Source organism: Lagopus leucura, unplaced genomic scaffold, assembly GCF_019238085.1.
Source record: "Lagopus leucura isolate 7727_CA_CO unplaced genomic scaffold, USGS_WTPT01 Super-Scaffold_100002, whole genome shotgun sequence".
Lineage (NCBI taxonomy): Eukaryota > Metazoa > Chordata > Aves > Galliformes > Phasianidae > Lagopus > Lagopus leucura.
Window position 1 is genome coordinate 22,557,111 of NW_024962263.1, and position 24,907 is coordinate 22,582,017.

Consider the following 24,907-nt stretch of genomic DNA (forward strand, 5'->3'; position numbering starts at 1 on the left):
AATTTTTGTTTAATGAGGTATAGAGCATCATTTTGGGTCAGTATTACCAGGTCTCTGAAAGTATATGCTTCTTTAAATTCTTTGGTCTGTATTTTATTTTATCATTCAGGAAAATGTCAGAGATATTTAGAAAGCATTTGTATAAGGGTCACTAACAGCCTTGCTGGCTAAAATAATAAAAACTTCTGAAGCTTAATTTTATATTGTGTTTTGTGAAGGATGGCAGTTATGAGAAGGTCCATTTTATGCCTGGAGGAGTCTGTTGATACTGAGGCCTTTGTTGACTCAGTTGTAACCAGGAGACAGATATCTTTCCATATTGTAGGGCTTCCTAATAGATTAGTGAGGGAATATAAAGAAAAAATGCAATGGACTGGGTATCTGGGTGCTATTTCATCTTGCAGTCAAGGCTTATGCACTGAAGTATGTGATCTGAAAAAGGCTATGCAATGCATTTTTCTATGCTTTGCAGTCAGACATATTCACTTTTTGCTAGATTTTATGAATAATGTGCAACTACTGACTTGTATGTACCACACAGCAATAAAAGTTAGTAAAATGAAGCCTATGAATGTCATGCAGTACATGCTCAGATCTTTGCAGAGTGCTTGGACACAAAGCTGGGCTGCAAGGATCCCACCCCACATGTGGCCTTTGTCAGTGCTCAGTCCCTCTGCAAAGCTCTATCATTTTTAAATTCATCCGAATACTGGGGCAAAGACTGTCTACTGAACTGCTATTGCTCACTGTGCCTGTGAGTACTGTACAGCTATGTGTAAGATTTTTCCCCTTTCTTCTTGTAGATCAGCATGTGTTTTATGCTGTGTTGATAGTATTGGCTATCTCTTGGGCTCTAAGAAAAGGCATATAGTTTTCCAATAAGAGTATCAACTGAAAAAGGAGCAGGCGATGTTAGTATAGTTAGAAAGGCGAAGAAGAGCAAGGGTGTGTCAATGGATCTGTGAATCGCTACGGGTTGTCCCCTCTGTGTCGTTTTCTTGCACTGCCTGTTGCTTCTGCCCTCTTCTGGTTCATTTCTATCACCTCATTTTTTCCCTTTGGCTGCTAAACTTCCTCTGTTTCTCCTTCCAATTTTTCTCCACTGCTTAGACTTTTATTTTCAAGCAGTGATTACTATTTTTTGTTTTCCTACAAAATTACTTTTTTTAAAGAAAGGTCTGTGTTATCCCTTAGGATCTCTCCATCTGTCTCCTCAGACTGATTTCTAGTTGCCAGACAGAAAATCCCAGCTCAGTGAACATCCCTAGCAATGTGTTGGGGAGGCTGCTCTGTGTGACCACAGTGATGGACTGGCTGTAAGGGGAAGGAAACTAATGGTTGGGATCTGGGTCTTGAGAGGATCCCAAAAATGCTGGGGAACTAAGGGTTTTTTAACAGAGCAGGGGCTGGGGAGGAAAAATAAACTCCCCAAAATGTGGGGTTTTGATCTAATTTTGGCTGATGCTGTACTAGTATAACTACTTTTATTCTTATCTTTGTGATCCTGTTCTGGACCTGCTGGGCTGGCTGGTGATATGGGTGCTACCATTCACAAGCACTCTGCCCACTGATGAGGCAGTCGTGACCATAGTGTGATGGATGAGATCTGAAGCATCATAAAAACTTTATTTATCTTTTGAAAGCTACCTTTATGGATATCACAAATATTGTATCTCTTCGAGCAGCCCTGGAGAACTAGCTTTTGTGACAGAATATTCTTTTGCTGTCACCATAAGCAACAGACATTAGCAGGTTTTTGGCAGAATGTCGCTATGAGTTTAAGGATTGATTTTTATTTTTTATTTTTAACTGTGTTAGTCAATGACAGCTGATGGGTAACTGCCTCTTGCGGATCTTAAAATTCATACCACTGCAGAAATGAGTAGTGACATTAAGAAAAAAAAAATTAAAAAAAGTTGAAGCTACTTGATAATCAGTTTGTTAGTTGAAACTGAGTCTCACTTTATGAGAATACAAATTAGAAGGACCTGGTCTGTTGCATAGCAAACAGTCTGCGTTACTGGATCTGGTGATGAAACAGGATGACAAATGCTTCAACTTCTGCATTGAAGGTCTGGAGCCTCCAGTTTCATTTTGGTGTTTAATGAGGTTATCTTTGAGCTATTGCTCTAATCTTATCGAGTATCTGAGTGATGCACACATTTCTAAAGCTGTTTAGAATAGGGGGTTTGTCTTAAAGTGATAACATAAGGAGGTATAGCTTTTATTAGTGGATTTGACAGGAACACAGAATTAATCACAGTAGTAACTATATTTTATAAACAAGATTTAAATGAGTTTTCAAATTGTGTCAATGTAATTTTAGGAGAGATTTTTTTTTAAAAAAAAGAACACAGCTAATTTGTGAAACACATGAAATTTAACACGTACATAGTAAAGACACAGGCATTTTTTACTGGAACAGAGTGGAACACTGTTAATCCAGGCTGATGTGGCCCCTTGGTGCCTCTAACTGCCTCTAGCCCTTCTCACTTGTGTATTTCACCTGTGCTGTTGCCAGTGCTGGCAATTGAGAACATAGACATCTTCTGAAAATTAAGCTAGATTTATTTATTTATTTATTTTAGCCACCCCATATAGAAACATAGAATCATTAAGGTTAGAAAAGATCTCTAAGATCATCCAGTCCAACTACCAACCAGCTACCTACTTCACCCTAACCACGTTCCTCAGTGCCACATCCACATGCTTCTTGAACACCTCCAGGGATGGTGACTCCATCACCTCCCTGAGCAGCCTGTGCCACTGCCTCAGTGCTCTTTCTGAGAAGGAGTTTTTCCTAATATTCAACTTGAACACAAGTAATATTGTCTGACTGCTAAGTTCTGGTTTTAGGGAGCCATTTTCCTTCTCTGTGCCCCTTACAGCTATTCTTCTCCCTTTAAAATGTACTTGTTAGATGACACAGTTTTTTTTATGTATTCCTTTTTCTAGCAATTCTCCTCTCAAATGGCTTATATGAATTTGAGGAGTTTGGCTTATGAAATCAAGCCATCACAGAAAAAAGGCACTGAGTGACATCCTAGGGGTGTTCACAAATTCCAGTTTTATGGCCATGCAGCTGCTGATATAATTTCAGGATTTTTATGAATGTTTACTAACAATGCACAACTATGGGAAGATTTTCTTATTAAAAAGAAAACAGCAGTTCCCTCTTTTAGTTGCATTACTTGCAGTAATGTTCTATTCTTCAAATAAGTTGTAAAGATGTCCCACTAACAGTACAGTAGACAAACTTGATATTTGTAGAAGTACTGATATGATTGAAGATGAAATAATTATTGCTAAATATTTTAAAGTGTGCAGTAATAATGCAGAACAAGGTATTTATTTGAATTCATAATACTATTCTAATGCAATAGTGTGATGTAATGTAGTCTGTAATTAGCTAAGTACTTTTATTTCTGGTTCATGCTTATGCACAAGGTGTACGTTGTCCAGTGCAGTTCGTATAATTCTATCAAATTTTATCTGTTTTGCAGTGCCAGAAGTGTAGCAAAGCAGGCAGGGAAAGTGAAATAGATTTCCCAAAGAAATTTGGGAATTTCTTTTTACATGAAACAGTGAGTTACATGAGCAGTGTCTCCAATAGCAGGCACTGCGTGTAAACTGAAACTGGCATCTTTTAACCATACTCTGTTTCCATACTTACACCGAAGTCAGAACTTAAGTTCACTTTGTCATGCACTGAAATTGTTGTTAAGCTGACAGAGAGTCAATATAGATAATTATTTGAAAGCATTGTTGCCAATATTGGCACTGCATGGCAATTCTGTGTCTTATATGGCAGCTTGTTTTAGCCTAATAAAATAAAACTCAGTTTATAATTCAGAGGTAGACTGAAATTTTTGCTTTGTTTTTAAATCTAGAAATATTGGCATCCTAAATAGATGAATTTAGTGCTTGGAGTGAACAATCTCTAATGAATCTGCATGGAACTACTGTAGCTGATACAGGCCTTCCGTGCTTAGCTTTTCTCTTTAGCAATAGATATCTTTTGTTGGCTCAACCAATAAAGTTCTTGAATTATTTTTTCCTTCTCAAATGTACCTTATGGATAAACTAAATAGTACTTTGGTAAATGATAATACACTTACCTAATAAACCTTACATTTCTTCTTGTCAAACATGGTCCAGAAAAGTAGATGAGGGAAAGAGTGCACAAAACCCCTTACATATAGAAATAGAATAATATATTGAATTTTCTAATTCTGCATTTTTCTTTTTACATCCTCATGTCTTTTAGAAACTTGTAAAATTTAATTTGTCAGAAGCCTAATGTAAAAAGCCATGCTAGAAAAACTGTATAATAGTCTAATTTGCCAATTCCCAAATGTATAGCAGTAGTTTAAAAAGTGGTCAGAGTGGCTATTCCTGATCAGTTCTGAAGAATGCTGACTGTACCATTTCACTGTTGAGAGAGATTTGCCTATAGACATTGTGCAGACATGGAGGAAAATAGCCTGAAAGTTTTGTGTTTAACATTCAGCTGGTGTTGGTCCAATGCCCTGTGTGAAGTGCCAGCTCTTGGTATAACAATATTAAGGAGAAAGGGCCAGTCCTTTGTCTGCTTCAAGACTTCTGACTATATTGCATTGTTTCAGTGCTGCACAGGCATTGAGTTCAGGTACTGCCTATACCAGCATGCTCCTGCAGGCAGGATCTGAAGATGAGAGATGGAGCTTGTTTGGAGGCCATTACTGCAGGATGAGCAAAAGGGAACAATCTAATTCCTGCAAAATCTGTGGAAAAGAACTGGTTTTGAAGGCTTTTCTAAGATGTCTGTACATGCTGTTCATACATGCTGAGAGGTGTATTATTATTATTTTTTTTGCTTTTTAAATTTTTAAATTTTTGTTTACTCTTGCTGTGTGTTAGTGTAGCTTGTGGTTTCTAGAGTCCTTTTCCTTTCTCCCTTTGTCCATACCGTACAGTAGTGAAGTGGTTAGTGAGTTTCTGTTCCTCCCAGTTGCTCAGCTTGCATAAAACTCATCCTTTTCTTGTGAGAGACCTGGTGATAAAATTTCCATCTGGTTCCAGCTTGCTTTACTGTTCTTTTGTCTGGGTAGGGTTGCTGAAACTCTTCTGAGTTGCATGTAAGCATCTACTTGCAGCTACCCACAATGTATTTGATTTGAATTTATTACTTTAAATGTATTAATGAATGCATTTAATTAAATGAAATTGAATTAATGGATTAGTACATTTAATTAAACTTAAAAAGGTAGTAGTTGAGCTAGAAAGAAACTTAAATTTTACTGTTTATCTCTGAGATATATTATCAGAACTGCGTTCACTTTCTTTGTGTCTCCTGCACAGGCTAAACTTGTCTTTGGATATTCTGTTTGAGACAAGAGGGAGTGTTTCCTGCCTCCATCCTCACAGTATGAAAAGCATATAGTGAGAGAAGGAGTACAGCATGGCTAGAAAAAAAGTTTTTGCCCTAAAATTCTTCTATAACATGACTGTACAGGTATACAGCATTTACAGCCAGAGAGCCAGAGAAGGCTGAGCTTTCTATTTTCACTTGTTTAATTTATTTCAGTTTTGTATTCACATATTTATGGGTATTTCTGGGACTCTGTGTATTAAAGGAAAGAAAATTCGTTTCTTTAATATAAAAGTACCACATTGCTAGAATTGTTGGAATAGCTGCTGCTGAACTATGAACAAGAAAAACAGCTTCTGAAAACCTGTGATGTGGTATCTGTCCCTCATTTTCCTTCCTAAATACGTATACAAAATCTTACAGAAACTTGAATTAGAACCACCTGGTAGTAATATACTGGTGCTATCTGTAAGTTAGTAATATCCATTAACTATGATATAACCTGCATAAACTGGTTGAATTTGGATCCGAATGGTGCATAATGCTTGAAATGTTATCCTTGCAGAAAATGAACTACCAAAACACTGAAACAGGAGTTTGATGCCCCTTTATATGTGAGTGCACAAAATTTCTATAAGCAGGTGTTGCCTGCTGTGAGCCACAAGCAATTCATAGGAACAGATTCACACTGGAATGTGGTATTGTAAGATATATGACTTCAAAAATAGGAATCTGAATTTAACAGGCTAGAAACATCCCTCTCACTTTTTTTTTTCTGTGAAATGTAAGCAAATTTAGCATAAAAGCTGTAATCTACTATTAAATTCACATAGCGCTCAGATGTATTATGTCTGTGATCTAATTATTTTGCTTTAAATTCACGGGGATTGGATGGGTCCAGGTCTTGGCTGGAAGGATTTTTAAGGCAGTAAAATAAAGTAGTAAGAGAAGCACAATTTATCTTATGACAGCGGTTCCAGTGTATTAGAGAGCAATGTTTGCTGACCATTCTGCTTTCTGAGCACAGCTTTTAAAACACTAGGCTTATTGTGAAGTATCTATTTGTTTGAAATACTTTATTTCAACCTTTAGGTTATTTAGACAAATAGAAAATTTCCATCTTATTAAATAACACACTAAAAGTCAACGAGCTCATATGTTTTAGGATTCAATTTTACTGATCATTTTTTTCCTGAATGGCTTCATTAATTTGCAGAATGACATTTCTGCCATTATGGAGCTGTCTTGAATCTCTTGTCTTCCTCTTCTAAAAGTCAATAATGCCTTAAAAAAGTGTGCTGTCATCAGGCAAGCCTTTGGGACTTGGTAAAGCTGCTGGTGGCAAAAGTGTTTTGAGTCACATCATTAGATTGTTATTACTGTTATGACTGCAGACCAGTCAGTAATTTGAAAAAACAATTTATTTTCTCCTTCCTACTTGTAAGGAATCAAATCTCTCTCCATTGTGAGAAAGGAGTGAGGGGGAGCAGACAAAGTGAACAAGAAAACAGCTGATGTTTTCTGAACCTTTTCTATTTCATGGAGTTAGAATGGTGATAGGGAAGCTTAAACATGATTCTATTCATTCCATGAAGCCCATGAAAAAGCTATTTATAGATGCAGACAGAATCAACCTGCTATTACTTCTGATCTCTTGATGTCACATGACATTTTCTTTTAAAAAATACAAGAAAAAAAAATGAATTAAAACTGACTCTCTTACAAGATTTTTGGAGCGTAATAACAAGTGTGATACATTGGACACTTTATTCTACCTAATGTTTCTGTAGAACTGGGAACAGTGGTGGCTGCACAGAGCGGCCTTGGGTTTTTTTTGCTTCTCAGAGAGAAGCCTACAGGGGTGCCTCAAGTGTCAGGCAAGTTGCATGTTTGAGAGGATTGAAGGCCAGTTCTACAAGAACATGTCTTCATGTTGTTGTGGTTGGGCAGAAATGGCATGTCTGCAACTCCGCTTTCTGAGAGCTGGTGAAAGCCTTACCAGTGCATATCTTAGTGTGTGTGTTTTTTGTTTTTGTTTTTCCTAAGCATGTGTTCAGTTTTCATTATCTATGAGAAGGTAGCTGAGGAAAAATGGGTTTAACAATTACTCTGAACAGGTTTTTAACAAGAGCTTGCTTTATGTCTTATAAAATAGTCCCAGTTATGGGATGGATTTTATTTCACAAAGTACCATTTCATTTGTTATATCTAAATAAAACAACAAAAAAACCACTCATTATTTTCCCATAGCTCAAATACAAAATGAAACGTTTCCAGGAGGGTCGGGAGGTAATAAGTAACAATTTTTGAATGCTTCCGGTTGATGAAGGAAATTAATATTCCTAAACTATTTAGGGATGATGGCTTTATAAAGGATTTATAGGAACAGTTGTGATTGCGTGCTATCAGAGAGTCAAATCCTAAAAAGAGAGAAAATGATTTCATTAGTGATTTTGTTGCTACTTAAAAAAAAACAAAAACCAAACAACACAAAGAATTGTTTAACATCTCTGTTGTATTTACTTTTGTGCTTGAGTAAATTTCTCTGAATTCTCTAGGTGTTTTTCCCCCATGAGTGCGAGAAGAGTATCTAGTTAAAAGAAGTGAATGCTATGGAGGACAGCATGACCACCATGAAAGGAAGCTGCCTTCTTGTACTACTGTTGGCAGGATTTGGAGTATTGGGAATACTGGAGCCAGATGCAGAAGATATTCACTGTCACAAAGCTGTGCACCCGGTTATTGCATACAAGGGTAAGGAGTGAGAGCAATATGTCCTTTCTTCTTTCTAGAAAAAATTATATATATATATATATACACAAAATTATTCTCTGATTAAAATTAGCATAATTTTATATGTGTATATATATATAATTATGCTAAGGAATGTGTAATCTTTTAATTCCTGAAAACTTCTGTTTGTAATGTACCATGTTATGAAAGAAAAGTGCATTCAGTGCTGTTTTCTTTTTTTAAAAAAAAAAAAATAAATAAATTACCTGGACTGTATTCAACACAGGATGAATACAACTAAGTTTGAAAAGTTTGTTTGCAATTTGCTGCTGAATGTGTCAGTTGACAGTGGGTGACTCATTTTCTTCTCTGATTAAAATAGAGCTAAGATCATGGAGTATGTAGCTCAGGTTAGAGGAGGTCACGTATGAGAAGCTGAGAAGTCCTTGACTTAGTGTAAGCACTATTTAGCAAGAGCTAAAACACTGGTCAATGTGTTATCAACTCTGTTTTTCTCCTAAATCCAAAACTTAGCAATATAGCAGTCACTATGAAGAAAATTAACTATATACCAGGACATCCTCCATCATGCACCACTGTGAAGATCCTGGTTCCATCTTCTTGTTAAGTATCTGCAGGTACTGGAAGCCACCACGAGGTCTCCCTCAAGGCCTTCTCTAAGCTAGACAAAGCCCAGTTCACACTGAGTGTACTGGAAGTCATGTTCAAACCCTTGGCCATCTTGTTGGCTCTCCAACAGGACACGCAAATTGTTTCAGTTTATCAGCACTCTGCGTGTATTGTGAGGTCATAAATGGGATGCAACATTTTAGATGCTTTTACTGCTTTTGTGATCTCTTTCCTTGGTTCTATCTCATTGAACAGGCTATGCTCTTGTTAATAAAGCTTGGGGTGCTGTTGGCCTTCTTTTCTACACAGGCATGCTTCTGGCTCTTTCACGTCTGCCAAGATGCTTTGGTCTTTTCAGCTACTCCCCAGCCAGGCAATTCCTACCCAGTCTGTGTTGAGGGGTTGCTCCTTCCCAAGTGCAGGCCTCTGCCTGTGTACTTGCTGAATTTCTTGATGTTGCTTTTGGCCTTTTTCTCCAGCCCACCTTGGTCCCTTTGGATGACAGCCCTTATCAATGAATTTGGAGTTATCTGTAAACTCAATAATGTGTCACCTCTTGCCTTGCCTCCCCTTTGTTGTTGATTAAAATGTCTGCTAAACAGAGTAGGTCCCAGGATCAGCCTTTGATCAGTCAGATCTTCACTTGTTATCAGAGTCTTGGTGGAGTAAGTGTCCTTAAACACTTACTCTCCAGACCTGATCATCCAACCAGCATTTTTTTTTATCCACCTCATTGCCCATCTGTAGAGACAAGCTATAACATCCTATCTTGCATTGAGACAATGCTGGAAGGGTTGAGATAAATTGCATCCACTGCTCTCACCTCATTATCGAAACTAGTCGTTTTATTATGGAAGGCAATCAGGTTGGCCAGGAGTTGACATTGTTTTGTCAAATCCATGCTGACTATTCATTGTCGCCATCTTCTCCATCTTTCCATGAAAGAGTATTCTGTGGAGACTGAGTGACCTTTCTCAGGAATTGAAGAAAGACTGGCTGTCCTGTGGTTCTCATGTTTTATTTGCTGCTTCTTTCTCTCTGTTACTTTCTCTGTTTCTTTTCAGAGATGAAGAGTGGCAGGTTATCTCATTGGTCATAGATGCAGCTTGTCTTCTTTCTTTGATTTTTATGGGCTTAGATCTTGCAAGTTATCCCTGGTTCAGGTTGCATTTATAACTGATAGTTCTTCAACTCTTTTGCTAAATACGGAGGCCTGTGAGACCTTGTTGGTGGAGGCTGAAACTGAAGAGGTGTCGAGTATCTCAGCCTAATCTGTGTCTGCTGGCACTAGGTCATCTGCCCAGTTCAGCGAGACTCACATTTTTCCTGTTTGATATGTGGTTGTTGTTGTAGCAGTTAGAAGCTCTTTTTGTTGACTTGACATTCTTTGCAAGTTTTAACTGCTCTTGAACTTTGATTAACTTGATTCTTACATGCCCATGCAGTGTTTCTAAATTCCTCCTTGATAACTTTGTCCCTGCTTCCACCTCTTACGTATTGTGTTTTTGCACTGGAGCTCTACTCTGAACTGCCTGTGTAGCCAAGCCAGTAGTTATCTTCTGAGGTGTTGGGATGAACTGCTGAGGAATAATTGAAACAAAGTGAAGAACACTTAGAGAATGTAGTCTGTAAAAACATTGGGCATTTAGTAACTTTTATAATTGTCTTTTATATTTTTGAATTTAAATTATTTTACATTAATGTTATAATTTAAAACAAATTGCAAATAGTGTGTAGCTGTGAAGATGTGAGGATTGAGATGTTTTATATTACCTATTGCTTTCTTTGTTTCACTAAGAGAAAACTTTTTTTTTATTTTGATGAATTAGGATTTATTGAAATTTAATTGACAAGAAGATTTGTTTCCACTCTTTATATAATGTTCTGTACTGAAAGTCTTTTTTGTTGTTCTAGCGTTTTAATGCTATAAGAGTAATGATGCCAGCCTTTCTTTTCTCCAATATGTTGAGGAGTGAACTAAATTTGTCATATTTTTTAAAACTGGAATTGCAAATGATCTGTCTAATGTGAATGGGGGACATTTATCTCTCATTGATGGACTAAGTAGTCTGATTTAGTTTGAAATGCAGGTTTTCTTAGTGTTCAAATAGTGTGTGTAATTTAGATTTAAAAATTAAATGATAATTTTGTATTTTATCATAACATACATACACAAAGTTGTAAATTAAAGAAGCGCAATTAAAATTCTGGCACTTTACTTAATTTAACAAACTAAATGATTGTTTCATTTACATGTTTTGTATATGCAACTATGAAGGCAAATAATTTAGATTTGTTACCAGTGCCACATGCTAAAGGTTGATTAAAAATGCATTGATCTGAGCCTGATTCTATCCGTAAATTTCAGCCCACCTATAGGAGAGCAGCTTGAATTTAGGTTTATCCTGCCTTTTAGACTACTATAGTATCTACTTGATTTCTAGTGAATTCTTTCAGTTTTGAGTTATCTGTTCTAAGGTTTGTTGGAGACAGAGGTGTGCTTTGTTCTCTTGTTTCAGTTGCATCTTACGAAGTAGCCATCATTAGTGTACTGAACAGTTCTGTCTTGCTGTGAATAGATGTGGAGAATGCTGCTATGTAGGAACATTTATTTTCAGATTGCTCGTATGAGATTTGGTAATATTTTTCCATGCTACACTACTGACCTTTGTTGTAAAAAAAAGATCAGAAGTAAAAAAAAGATATATATAAATAAATAAAAAAATATATATATACACACATACATATCATTAATCAGTACATATCTGTGATGCATCTAAACTTTGAACTCATGACAAAAATTTCCTTCTCTTAAAATATTCTGATAAGCTGTACCTCATACTTAGCAAAATAATCTGAAGGGAGTAATCAGTAAATCTTTGAAATTATATGTAGAAATGTATGTGCAATGTGTTATACAGTATATAATAACTGGGTAACATTACTAGTGCAGGCACGCAGCAGTTGACTAGTAATTACAGGGCTGCTAGTTAAGCAAAACAGATGAGAAACCAAGAGAAAATATGAGTAAGAGAGGTTTGTCTTTGAAAATGTACGTAAGGAATGAAATACGTGGAGTATCAAGTTATGATGAAGATGTATGTATGAGAGAACTATGTCGTGAATGAATCCTACAGGATCAAAGATTGGAACTCAGGGAGCAATGTATCTCCTGCTGTAAGTGAAGATTAGAAGCACAACTACCTGAGGAACATGAGTATCCATCTATAAGTCTATGGGCCCCCACAACAAACATCCCAGAATCCTGAGAGAATTGGCTGATGTATACTAACCAAGCCTCTCTCAATAATATTTAAGAAGTTGTGGTGGTCAGGTGTCCCTGATGACTGGAAAAAAGGTAAGGGACTACTGACCTGTCAGCCTCACGTCAGTACCAGGGAAGATCATGGAACAGATCCTCCTGGAAGCTATGCTAGGGCACGTGGAAGAGAAGGAGGTGATATGGGGTAACAAGCATGTCTTCACCAAGAACAGATCCTGCTTGATGAATTTTGTCACTTCTTATGATGGCATAACTGTGTCACTGGACAAGGGAAGAGCCACTGATATCATCTATCTGAACTTCAGTAAGGCCTTTGACACACTGCCCCATAACATTCTACAAATTTGAGAAGCATGGTAGGTGGAGTATGAACTATTAAATAAAACTAATGGAGTGAGAATCTACTGTAGTGTGTATGGATGAGCAACTGCAAAAAAAAAAAATAGAAAGAAAAAGTAGTCCCAGGGAGTTGTCATGGTAAAATATAGGTAGGGACTACATCTCTTGCAAGAGCCTGCTTTCTTTTTCTACTGCCCATCAAAAAACACTTAGGTGATGATCCTGTCAAGCTACCTTTTCTGTAGAGGCATGTGCAACTTTTATAATTGATTTTCTCAAGCTAAATATTTTTAGCTGAAAGCCTGTGATGTATCATCTCATATTAACTGGCAAGAATTACGCACACCAGTTGAGAACCTTTACTCAAGTAATGTGCCAGGCAGAGGAAAGGGAAGACAACTTGCATATGCACATGCAAATGACTTTTGACATGACCACAAACACTCTTCCATTGTATTTGTCTCATAAATTGTAGTAGTAATCATAGTGTAATTTATTTATCTGCATAATTAATGTTGTGAATGCATAGGACTTTCCTAGAGTTGAATAAAGCAATTTGTGTTTCACTTGGAAGCTGGAAGTTCCTTTTCTTATTTCTTAAAGTTAGTTGCGGTTTTTATAGGGATCAGATAAAAGCAGGTCTGTAAATAAAAATTGGGATGGACTGACAGAATCATCTCAGTAGTTTGCAGTTCAGTGTGTTATGCACTCTTGAGAGTACCTGTAATAATGCACAGTCCTTCTTTTAAATCTCTTTTTCTCCAAGGAGTCTGCCTCTAGATGTGCAAATGTGCACTAATCTGTTGTAATTTGTTTTTTTAACTTGATTCTGCTTGCTCATGTTACATGTATGCGCTGAAGATTCATCACGTATGTTAGCATAAACTTTGGAAATAAATTAGAGGTAAGAAGCTGTAAATCCTGTAGTGCATCTTGTAGGTTTGAAGGCAAGGAAACAAAATGCAGGTTGTACAATGGACATAGAGATCCAGTGCTCAAGATTATTTATCTGTGTATATGTTTATAGTGTGTGTAAATATGTATGTTTATGTTTGAAATAACTTGAAGTGTTTAGACAGAAAAAAGCATAAAATAAGCTAATCTTTAAAGATAGAGCTGTACAGTTGTAATTCTTATTAATTTTTATCTGGATATGCTTTTATGTGCACACAGTTATGAAACATTAATTTTTATAAAGTATACTTGATTTTATTGATAGCCAACATTTTCTTACTGTTTCTTTTCCTCTCAATATAGTAAATGAATGTGTTTAACCTGAATAATTAGAGAAGGCTATGAAACAAGACTTCCTGTAGGTAAGGACAGTGAGAAGTAAACTGTTTGCAAATAATATTTAGAAAAATAAAATGCCTGTGAAGATCGATGTCTTTGTCAAAGTTGAGCTGTTCTTATTCAGAAAACAAAGCAAACCAGTTGAGAAGATTAAAGCTTGTCTAAATATTTCCATAGTTTTCAAAGCACTTAGCCACACATTCTAGAGAAGCTGTGTTAGATGAAGGTAATTTACTGCAGATATATGTTTTTTTTAAGTACAAAAGTAGTTGCAGTGGCATTTCCCCTTGCCAATATATTTGTGGAACTTGAAAACTGTCTGACCTGCCCAATCTTGCACAGTCCACTGGAGGCTTGTGCTGTTGGTAGAGTCCTCTAGATAGACCTAAAGGGACCTACCCGAGAGCTTGCCTGCTCCTCTCAGGTAGCCATCCTTTTGTTTTGTTTCAGGCAAACTTAGCTGTGTTATCTCATGCAATTTAAATGAGTGGAATGATTTAGCATAGTGTATTTTGTGCAAACCATGCAAAACCCTTGACTGAAGACTTCTCTACTGCTAGATCAAGGGATGCAGTGACCTGTTCCATTGTGGCTTGTCTTGGAGGAATATTCAGGCTTACAGCTTCACACTGCCATCTCTTTTTTTAATACTCTCTCATACATATATATGTAGAGTGGCACTGGCATGAAATGCTGGCTAGCTGATGGATTCGTGACATATTTTAGCAATTTTAGAATATAGATCTCATTTATATTTATTAGGAGAAGTATAAGCAGGTGAAAACTGACCCAATACTGGTTTCAGGTTTGAGGTTATAAACATCTACTGCCCTGTCATTCACTTGCATAAAGTCTAGTTTCTTAGGTGGTTCTTTTTTTATAGGCATCGATTTACAGTTGTGAATTTGAACTTAATTGATGCTCAGAGTATAACTGAGATCATCTGCTCTAGGGCAAGTTTCATTTTTTTATTCTTCTCTAATGTAATCAAAATTTAAGATTGTGCTGTCTCAGCAAAAAAACAAAACAAACCAAAACAAAACAATGGACAATTTTAGAAGCTGTGTTTAGTGATATTTTGAATACATGGTGGGCTGTAAAGAACTTATCTGTTAAATAAACTTGCTTAAAAATAACATGTCTCAGTCCTTAAAAGAAATGAAAGTAAACCCTTCATTTCTACTTGAGGTTAACCAGAAAAGAAAACTAGTGCAGTTATTTTCTGATTTCTTGGTTCGGGAATCCTAAGAAATATATTTTCTTAACCTTACTGTCTAACCACCACAGAATTCCCTCTGTTGGTATTTGTCTAAGTAATATAGATTCAGTACATCTTTGCTTGTTTTGTCATGTGGTTTCTGTATGGAGCACATATGCTTAACATGCGCCAAGAGGAAATAACTTGCGGGCTGAATAAAAAAAGTACATGCTGTATGAACTTGTTTTTGTTTGTACTCTCATCTCTTTCCCCTAATCTTTTTGCAAGCTACTGTTTAAACTAATAATAATCTACTTAAGCTGCTTGGTTTTTATTGCTCTTTTCTTCTTTTTCCACTGCTATTCAAAAATAATCTTTAAAGACCTCCTGCCAGATTCAGCAATGGGATTGAGGTGTGTTGCTTTCCATCCTTTATCTTCCTTTAGGTTTTTCTTTATTTAAAGAACACTTATCAATGAAGAGAAGTTAATGGCTAGCTAATATTACAACTTTGGTTTGTCCAGATGACAGGGCTACGAGATTGCTTGCGCTATCCTTTCAATAACCAGCCACTTTCAAGGAAGAAAATAATACCTTCTCCATATTTTTTTTTCCTTAACAAAATCAAGTCTGCTTTAAAAATAAAATAAATAAATAAATAAATAAATAAAAGTACAGGAGACTAAGCACCCACTAGGGAATGTCAACTTTCAACTGATTACAGTTAATTAAAAAAAATGATAGAATTCAAGATTGAAAGGTACTGTCCCTTTACTCTTTGTCTCAATCAGCCTGCATCTTCGTTATCCAATTCCATAAGGAAACAGAGTATGATAGGGAAGCTCTTGAAGGAAAGAATAATTAGATACTAGATAACTTATTTTTCTTTGTAGAAGTGATCATTCTTTAAAGCAAGTGTCAAATTTCAATTCCTTTGGTTCTCGTAAGCATTCAAGTCAAGTGCTGGGCCATCTTAGAATGTTAATAACTTCAGCAATGAATGAAATGGCTCATCAGCTGTACAAACATGTCCTTCTAGCCTTTGCATAGCTTTTCCATGACTGATTTTCTCTAAGTGTGGTTGTTTAGAGCATGTGAAATTTCCTGGCTGTAAGCAAAGCAGCAGAATGAGAAGCTTCTGCCACTACTGATAAAGAGCTTACAGATAGAATTAATCTGTTTTCTGTTGTGGTGTTTGTGTTTTTTTTTTTTTTTTTTTAAATGATACAAATTTTTAGTGGATGTGGGCATTTTTACAGAAAGACTGTAAAAGATAGATTCCAAACTGAAATGTATTTAAGAAACATGTGGACAATCAAGAAATAAAGATGCTGAGTAGCTAAAGTTGTGTAATCTTTCACAAGCTTTGGTGTGTTTAAAGAGAAATTGAAAAACAATATTGTTCTGATTAATTTTTTTTTCCACTACATAATATTTATTTTTTTTCAAAAAACGTTAAAGGAATATTCTATCTCTTTAATTGATGCTGTCAGTGTGAAGATTCTGTTGATCATTCTATTGATTCTACTGACTGAGAAAGGCCTTAACAAAAGCGTACCCGTTGTTTCTAAATCAACTAGCACAGAGTAAACTAGGCTTTGCCAAAGGATTAAGTTCTCAGTGCATAATGTCTACTTTGATTCAGGTGAATTTTGTTCCCCTTCTTCTTCAGGGTCGTCAGTGCTTTGTGACTAGAGAGCTACTAGGGTTTACTGAAGGAGAGCATGTGTGTGGCTGGTTAGCATCACACAGGTGAGGAGCTGGGAATCAGCCCTTTTTAGCTGGTCTTTGTGTGGCCCATTCATGTCCACCTTTTCATTGTCCATACATATTTTTATTTGTTTTCTTTTTTTTTTTTCTTTGGAGGAGAAGGAGGAAAAAAAAAGAAAAAGAATTACAAAACTCTTAAACTTTTAGCAGTCAGTATTTTAAGGTGATTTTTTTTTCACATGCTTTCTTTCCTGCCTCACTTCTGTGGCACCTTTCAGTTGCTATTGACAGGCCTGGAGGATGCTGAGCAGCTGATTTTGTTTGCATGGCTGAGCATGGTAGATATTCATTTGTAACATGGCAGTTTATCATATTCGGGTGATACAGTACTCTGACCTGTCATAAGCTTATCTTTCTACTAATAGTACTCCAAGTTTTGTTATCAAAGATTTGCAGAGGTTGGAAGGGATCTCAAGAGATCAACCCCACTGACAAAGCAGGTACCCTACAATAGGTTGCACAGGTAGGAGTCTGGACAGGTCTTGAGTACGTCCATAGAAGAATTCACATCCTCCCTAGGTGACCTGTTCCAGTGCTCCATCACAATTACTATAAAGTTTTTCTGCATGTTTGTATGGAACTTCTTATATTCAAGTTCTAGGCCATTATTCATTGTCCTTTTGCTATGTAGCACTGAGAAAAGCCTGGCCTCATCCATTTGCCTCCCACTTCCCTTTAGGTATTCATAAACATCTATCAGTTCCTCTCTTATTCTCTTCCCCAGGCTAAACAGAGCCAGGTTACTCAGTCTCTCCTCATAAGGAAGATGTCCCAGTCCATTTATCATCTTTGTGGCCCTACAGTGGACTCTTCCTGGGGAGTCCCTGTCTTTTTTAAACTGGAGAGTGGACACAGTTTTTCAAATGTGGTCTCATCAGGGCAGACTGGAGGGGGGGAAGAGGGGGGAACTTCCTTTTGAATGCACCCCAGGATACTTTGGGCCTTCTTGGCCACAAGGGCACACTGCTGGCTTATGGCTAACCTGTTGTACAGCAGGACACCCAGATCCTTCTCTGCAGAGCTCATCTCCAGCAGGTCAGCCCCTCACCTGCACTGATGCGTGTGATTATTTCTCCCCAGATGCTAGAATTGCTCTTGTTAAACCACAACCACATCAGGTTCCTCTCTGCCCAGTGCTCCCATCTGTCCAGATCTTGTTGAATGGTAGCACTGCCTTGTAGTGTGTCCAGTGTTATGACTTTCTACACTAAGAAAATGTTCTTTACAATTTCTGAGGATTAGGAGATGATTGTACAGTTAGCTCTTACAGTACAATGACTGAAATACTTAATGTCAAGTACCTGCAATCTGACAGTGTTCTTTAGCAGAAAATTTGTGGAGGTGTTTTTGTTTGTTTGTTTGTTTGTTTGTTGCTTGCTAGCAACTCTTGTTTGTTTGTTTGAGGTCTTTTTTTTTTTTTTTTTTTTCCTTATTGTTGTTTTGGAGCAGCTGGGGTGTGTGTTCCAATTTGAAGTCCCAAGTCCAAGTTCATACTGAGATTAGCATCAGACTTTGTCTCCTTTGCTCTCTGTGTTACCATATATCATTTTTTTTTTTTTTTCCTTTTTTTCCCCCTGCATAAAATATCTTCAGGCCTGAAAATACTTTAAGAGGTGTTGTCTAGGGCAGAATTGATAGAATCAAGGAATTGTGTTAAGCATTGCAATAAAAAAAAAAAAAGTTTAGCATTGTAATATGCCACCTTAGGTGTCATTGCAGGACATTCATTTTGAGAAAGTCTTGCTAATTGAAACAGATGTCCAGAAAAGTAACATGGTACTGTTTTAACTATCTACAGGCAACTGGCCTACACTTATCTTCATTACAGTAAATAAATAAAACTTGTGCAGGTTTCTTTGTGAAACTCCTCATTAAGACCAGATACTCATTTCCTATAATTGTACAACATGGTTTCCTTCAAGGTAAATTCTATGGCTGGGTGCCACAGCCATATTTGAATTGCTAAATGTGAAAAGTTAAGCCCCTCTACAGGGAGGGGAAGGCAGGCAGGGACAGCAGTGGGTGCTGGAGCTGGTAACTGGAAGGGGGAGCTGTGCTTACTGAGGAGAACGTGGGCTACTGTCTGCTTGGAGTGTTGAGTAGCAGAACTGCCTCAGTGAGGAACAAATCTCTCACTGGTGTGGGGAAAGTCTGATGCAACTAGTATTATTTCCACATGTGAAAACAGCTGAGATGGGTGGCATTGTTTTCACAGCTCAGAAAAACTCCATGTTTTGATAATGTACTCATCTGCATCTGAGCTGCTGAATGATTCCCTACTCTGAAGTGTGGGTTAGCATACGTGCAAGGTGGTTTACAGTGCAGAGTGGGAAAAAGTTTCCTTTGCTTCAACCTCCTTCACTGAAGTTTTTTTTCTCTGTCCTGGGAATTCTACAGAGGTTTCTCACGCCCTTCTCATTTTTATTTATTTACTTAATTATTTTTCAAGCCTTTTGGTTTGATTAGCTTTCTGAAACTTCTGGTTTTCTGCTCTTAAATTATATGTTTCAGATTTAGGCCATTTCTCATTTTTGTGCCTTAGATTGAGCCATAATGTTAAGACTTGAAAATACCACTGCTGTGTACAGCAGATTCCTTATGCCTTTTTTTTTCCCAGGCTTTCTTGAACTAACAGCTGATGTGAACAGGATATACAGTAGAAGGAATGTGCATCTGGTGCAGGATAATAATGCTTATGTTTTGCTGAGGTTGTCTCTCTATTTGACACCTCCTGCATTTGTTTTCTTTTTTCCCCAGTGTGTTCTCCTTCTCTATGCCTTCTACCTAAGTCTTCTATAAATTAGTTTCCATGCTGTCCCCCAAGCTTCCCTCTTTCTCTTCTTGTATATGAACTTAATCTTACTGTATTCTAGCTACGGTAGTGTTGGCCTAGAAAATGTCCTGAAAACTTTCTGAAACTCTGTATCTTTGTGCTAGCACCTTTAATTAATACTGTATTATTATTATGTGCTGCATAGTTTCTTGATACTCTGAACATAACCCACTTCTACTAAAATCCACCTCATTTGATGACAGACTTCTGGTCACCTTTAGTCTTAACAATCACTGCTTTTTTAAATGCAGTTTGTACACAATTTATTTTCCTGGCCTGAGTGTGTGTATTTACACGTGACGTTCTTGGGTTGAAGTTTTACAACCAGTAAACCATTCCAACACTTGTAGTCTGCTAGAGTAAACTGGCTTTCATAGCCTCCAGTGATCCCTTAGATCTCTTTACTACCTGTTTAAACTCTTCTCGAATAATATGCTAAGCAGTTTACTGTAATACACAAGAATCGTCCTAGCTGTGAACTTTCATGGAGATGGCTCCTCAGTTGCCCTTAGAAACATGACGGCTAACAGTGATCTTGTGGTTCTGCAGGTGCCTCTCTGTGGAAGTTCTTTTTGTTACATTTGTTTTCTCTAATGCTGCCCTTGAGCTACTGTTTGTCGTGTGTCCAGATATACATACTATTCAAAAAGGGGGGTGGTTTCTAAATCTCCTGTTGACAGCATCATAAAATCAAAAATTTGTAACGATTACTGTGAGGACAGCAGTGTCCTAAGAGCTGAGATGGCAGAGAATCTAGACAGAGACTGCTGTCCCTGCTGTGCTTCTATGTCAGTGGCCTGAAGCTTATATCAAGGTGGTGTTATTCAGAGTGATACTTTGGAGTATTTCACTGCAAAATAGTGAGAACAGATGTGTGCAGTGACAAAATGGAAAAAGAATGACAGTGGAATGCAATGTTCAAGTAGACAAATGTGAGTTGGTGTTGTATTCCAACACATCATGGAGAAAAACCCAGAACTAAGCTCCCAGACCCTTTAGTTTTGACTCTACCCATATCCTTTTTTCATAACTTCTGTTTTCTAATGGTAGTCTGTGTTGTGATATTTCTATGGCTCCTAGTTTGGGCAGTTAGTGAAGATGAGTAGGCTTTTTGCTTTAAAGTGGACTAGGATTTGGAAATCCATATTTCAACTTCAGGTTTAAGCAACAGTCTGTAAGTCACTTAACATTTGTTCAGAATACAGCGCTGAAGATTGGGCAACTGAAAGTTTTTTAAACACAGTTCTTAGCACTTCAAACAGATGTGAAACTTACCTAGTTATTATTTCTAACTACAGTGCTATCCTAAGATGACTTATACTGTGTAATTTAAAAACATTATAACATCAGATGCTCTATGTGTAAGTCAAGGTTTTTTTTTCCTTACAAATGAGGAGAGTGTGGTTAATGAGAGTTCTTCCTGCTAGCTAGTGAAACTTTGCTAAGTAGGTTTTACTGTTGTTTTTCCCCTTCTGGTTTTCTCGTTTCTGTGTACAAGAGGGGGGAGGGAAAGAGGGGGGGGGAAGGGGAAAACAAACAAAAACTTAACAACAAAAAGCTCTAATTGGATATCATGGCTGATGCCTTGTCACTATTTAATTTCTACAGATCTCTAAAGTGATCTGAAGTGTGTAAAAACTGTGCTTGTGGCACTGAAACTGCTTTCATCTAGGTGGGAGTTAAGTCTTTTTTTCCCTTATAACTTGTGTTTGTATGCAACATGCGTGTGTTTGAACAATGAAACATAAACAATTCAAAATCCTTGTTCAGAAAAATAAGAAATAAGTAGTCACTGTAGCAGATGTTACTGTCTCTTCCCTGGGGGCACAGACAGTCAGAACCCAAATTCCCTTTAATTATCCCAGTAATAGACATCTGCACGCACATAAGAATGCAGAAGTATGTATTTCTAGCTGGTGAAGGTTTGTCCATGCAAAGAAAACAGGAATGCAGGCTAGATTGTAGACCTTAGAATCATAGAACCACCAAAGTTGGAAAAGACCTTCAAAGTCATTCGGTCCAAACATCCACCATCAGTATTTCCCCACTAAACCACATCCCTTAGTGCAACATCTAAATGTTTCTTGAACAGAAGCACCTTGGGACTTTGGAGGTTAGAAGTGTGGGCTCTGAAAGCAGGTCAGGGAATCAGGGCAGGGCATTTGCTGTGTCTGTATCTCCCTTGCCCTGTGAGCCAGCAGCTGAGGTCATGACTTAGGGAATAACAAGAACAGTAGTAGAAGAAATGGGGAGCTGGGTAGAAAGTAAGTGTAAGAAAGAAGTTCTAGTTCACTGTTCTGTGTAACATATGGCTTATTTTAAGTGTAGAAACAGATACTTTAATATACTTTTTTTTTTTTAATCCCAATTTAATAATAAATGAACTACTCATAGCCCTGCTGTGTTATGTCCAAAATTGTTATGAAGCTGATAATAGTTGTTTAAAAACTAGGGGCCCAGTGAGCAGCTGGTGAACTTACAGGATAACATCAAGAGCATTTTTAGCCTTAGGATCTATCTTATTATGTATATTTTAAAGTGCAGAGGAGCTGGCAGAGCTTCTAGGTTAGGCTTCAGGACCATGATATGTTGTGTTTGTTGGATGATAGAAGAAAGGTAGCTGCTTTGCTCGTGATCTAAAGAGATCTCCAGAATGGTGGGTTGTGAAAAGAAGCCATAGTTTTGAAGTTAGCTTTCTTTTTTTTCCCCTATAAGCAAAGTTGAGCTCTGAACTATAGATGGAGGTCTGACATGTTTTCACAAGGGGAACAAAATGTAGCATAGTAAGACTTAAAAGAAAAATATCTGTAGTTTGTGGTTGCTGATTTAATCTTGATGGGTAAAATAGCAACTCTGTCTTTTCTTTTATAAAGACTTGTATTGCATTAGCTTATGCAATTGTTTTTATTTCATCCATTGGTGTGCAGAAATCATATTTTCTTATTTCATCCTACATCCTTACTCTAGAAACCTCACAGTTTTTCACTATTTAATCAACAGAATGTCTGTTATTTTTCCATCATAGAATCACAGAATGGCATGGGTTGGAAGAGACCTTAAAGCCCGTCTAGTCGCAATGCCCTGCTGTGGAAATGTTGCTCCATACTAGCTCAGGCTGCCCATGGCCCCATCCAACCTGGCCTTGAGCACCTCTAGGGATGGGGCATCCACAGTTTCTCTGGGCAGCTGTGCAAGGGATTCACTGCCCCCAGTCTATTATTAATGTAAAAAGTGTTCTCAGTTTTTGTAGCGATTTTGGATTAGCTACTATAAATACATTTTCTTTTGGTTCCCAGTTATGATGTCTGCATACTGTTAAATTTGTATTACTAAAAGCAATTACTAAAAACAGCCCTAACATAAATGTACTCTTTTCGATGGGGGTCTACATGGAGTGACTTTCTCATTGAAAACAGTACTAAGTATGTATAGTAGGCCTGTCTGTCCTAAGCCTTTCACTTTACAGAGGAACTGGTGCCTGGTGATACCACCTTTTTTTTTTTTTTCTTTGCTTTTCTCTGCCTATGCTGCATTTAGTGTGCTTTTGGTGTATTCCATTTAGACTAGTAGAGCTGCATGGTAGCAAACACTGTATGGTCTGTTACATTCATCACCTTCCTTAAATTTGACATCTGGATATTTGGACCATATACACAAGGATATGGCAAACATGTTCAAATCTAAGTAACAGGTGGATCAGGAATTTCACTGGGACATGGGGATGGGCTTGGCTTTTGGATATTTTTCAGGAAAAAAAAAAGATGTTTTTATGTGTTCTTTCTGTAAGTTTAAATGATAAATAGGGTTGTTTTTTTTTTTTTTTTTTTTTTTCTATTTAGCTAATATTTGTAATGCAGTAGTTTCTCCTACTAGCATACTAAAGATCTAAGAAAAGGAACAAGAGCCACCTTCCTTGAATGTAATTCTTCGTTTTGGTTGGAATACATATGTGCTTGCTATCTAAAAGTCGGGTTACTTATGTGGAAGTAGCAAGGAAGTGCGCTACTTCAACTCTGGTACTACAATACAATGTTTTTAAGTACTGTCTTTAAACTCTGCTACTGTGAGATGCATTAGTAATTAATTTGACTATGAAATGCATGGTAAAGGATAGCACTGTAAATCCTGTAGAAAGGGCTAATGATTGTCCAGAGCTTTGACCTGAATCTGTATCTATATTGAGTGCTTATGGCTTTGCATCCTATGGGGAGTCTGCATGTGCAGTCCAGGAGGCAGGACTCTACATCATCTCCCTGCAGGTTCTTCCCGAATCATGGCTCCATTTTCTGTAGAAGCATGGGCAAGACATGGTTGTTTTACTGATACAGTTCTGCAAGACAACTTGCCTTAGCAGTCAGGATCTAAAGCTAAGGATGCCAACATACCATTGCTTATAGAAAACATATGTCTAGAATTAAAGATTTTGGAAAAGCAGTCTATAACAGGTAGGCGTTCTCTGCTTTGCAGTAGACTGCTATGTTTAAAGCATTCAGCTTCTACCATTCATTCTTCCAGCTTACAGAAGTATGGCAAGTAACAGGGCAGATATTTGTGCTCAGAATTGGAGATATATAATTATATTATTATATATATTATAATTATTAAGTGTATAATTAATGTATTGCTTATTACTTCTAACTCCTAGAACAAGTCTTTGCTTTGTAATAGAAATAGGAAAATATTTACTGTGCTTACTACAGTTGTAAGATGAGCAGGGGCTAGCTTTAATGATGTTTTCATTGTGACTATATCCAGCACTAAGAAAACCCATTAGAGAAACCTCATACTGACCTGTTTTGCAACAGTGCTAGACTAGTATAGATAGAAGAAGAATTTGCTCTAAAATAAGTAAAAATATGTGAAGAGTGACTAAATGTTATGAAGTAATGTATATGATATACAAATATGTAAAGGATAGCTTTAAAGTTATGTAAAGAATTCCTTGTATTTGTATGGGTTTAAACACAATTTAAGTGTTCACTATGTATAGTTGGAACACTGTGCACCCCAAGTGGAATGAATTAGCTGTTATGGAGCTTTGGGTCTCCATAGCTTGAGGAGGACACAGCCATTTTCTCAGGTCTTGCCTGGCTTCCTCTCTACTTCAGTGACGTGCAGGGAAGCCATGGTGCCTGATGGAGAGAAGTCTGTAAATAGCTTTGTTTTCAGCTCATCTGAGGAAACAAACACTTGTGTATGATATGTGTGTAAATATAGGAACTTTCTTCTAGCTAATTACAGATATATTTTTTTAAAACCTTAAAGCTTAAAAGTTATTTAAATCTGGAAGTCATTGTAGTGAGTGCTGAGTAACACGTACCTTGAATAAACCCTAGGAAAGTAAGTTGTGTTGCTGACACACTAAATCCCCTTTTGGATCAGTAGGTATGAAGTATGAGTGGTTTTGGACAGAGTACAGCCATTCTTTGCCTGAAATGTCTTGTTCTTTTGGCACCTGTGGAATAGTATTTGCACTTA

General features: G+C 37.1%; 1 protein-coding gene across 3 annotated transcripts in view; it reads left to right on the forward strand.

Moving 5' to 3' along the window:
* SEMA5A (semaphorin 5A) overlaps window positions 1–24,907 on the forward strand; it is a 314,328-nt gene that overhangs the window by 87,636 nt on the left and 201,785 nt on the right. For all 3 annotated transcript variants that reach the window (XM_042869442.1, XM_042869444.1, XM_042869443.1), the window contains exon 3: window positions 7,909–8,104. In XM_042869442.1, coding sequence (XP_042725376.1) covers window positions 7,963–8,104 — 142 coding nt within the window. In that variant the 5' untranslated portion in view covers window positions 7,909–7,962. The remainder of the gene's footprint in view (window positions 1–7,908; window positions 8,105–24,907) is intronic.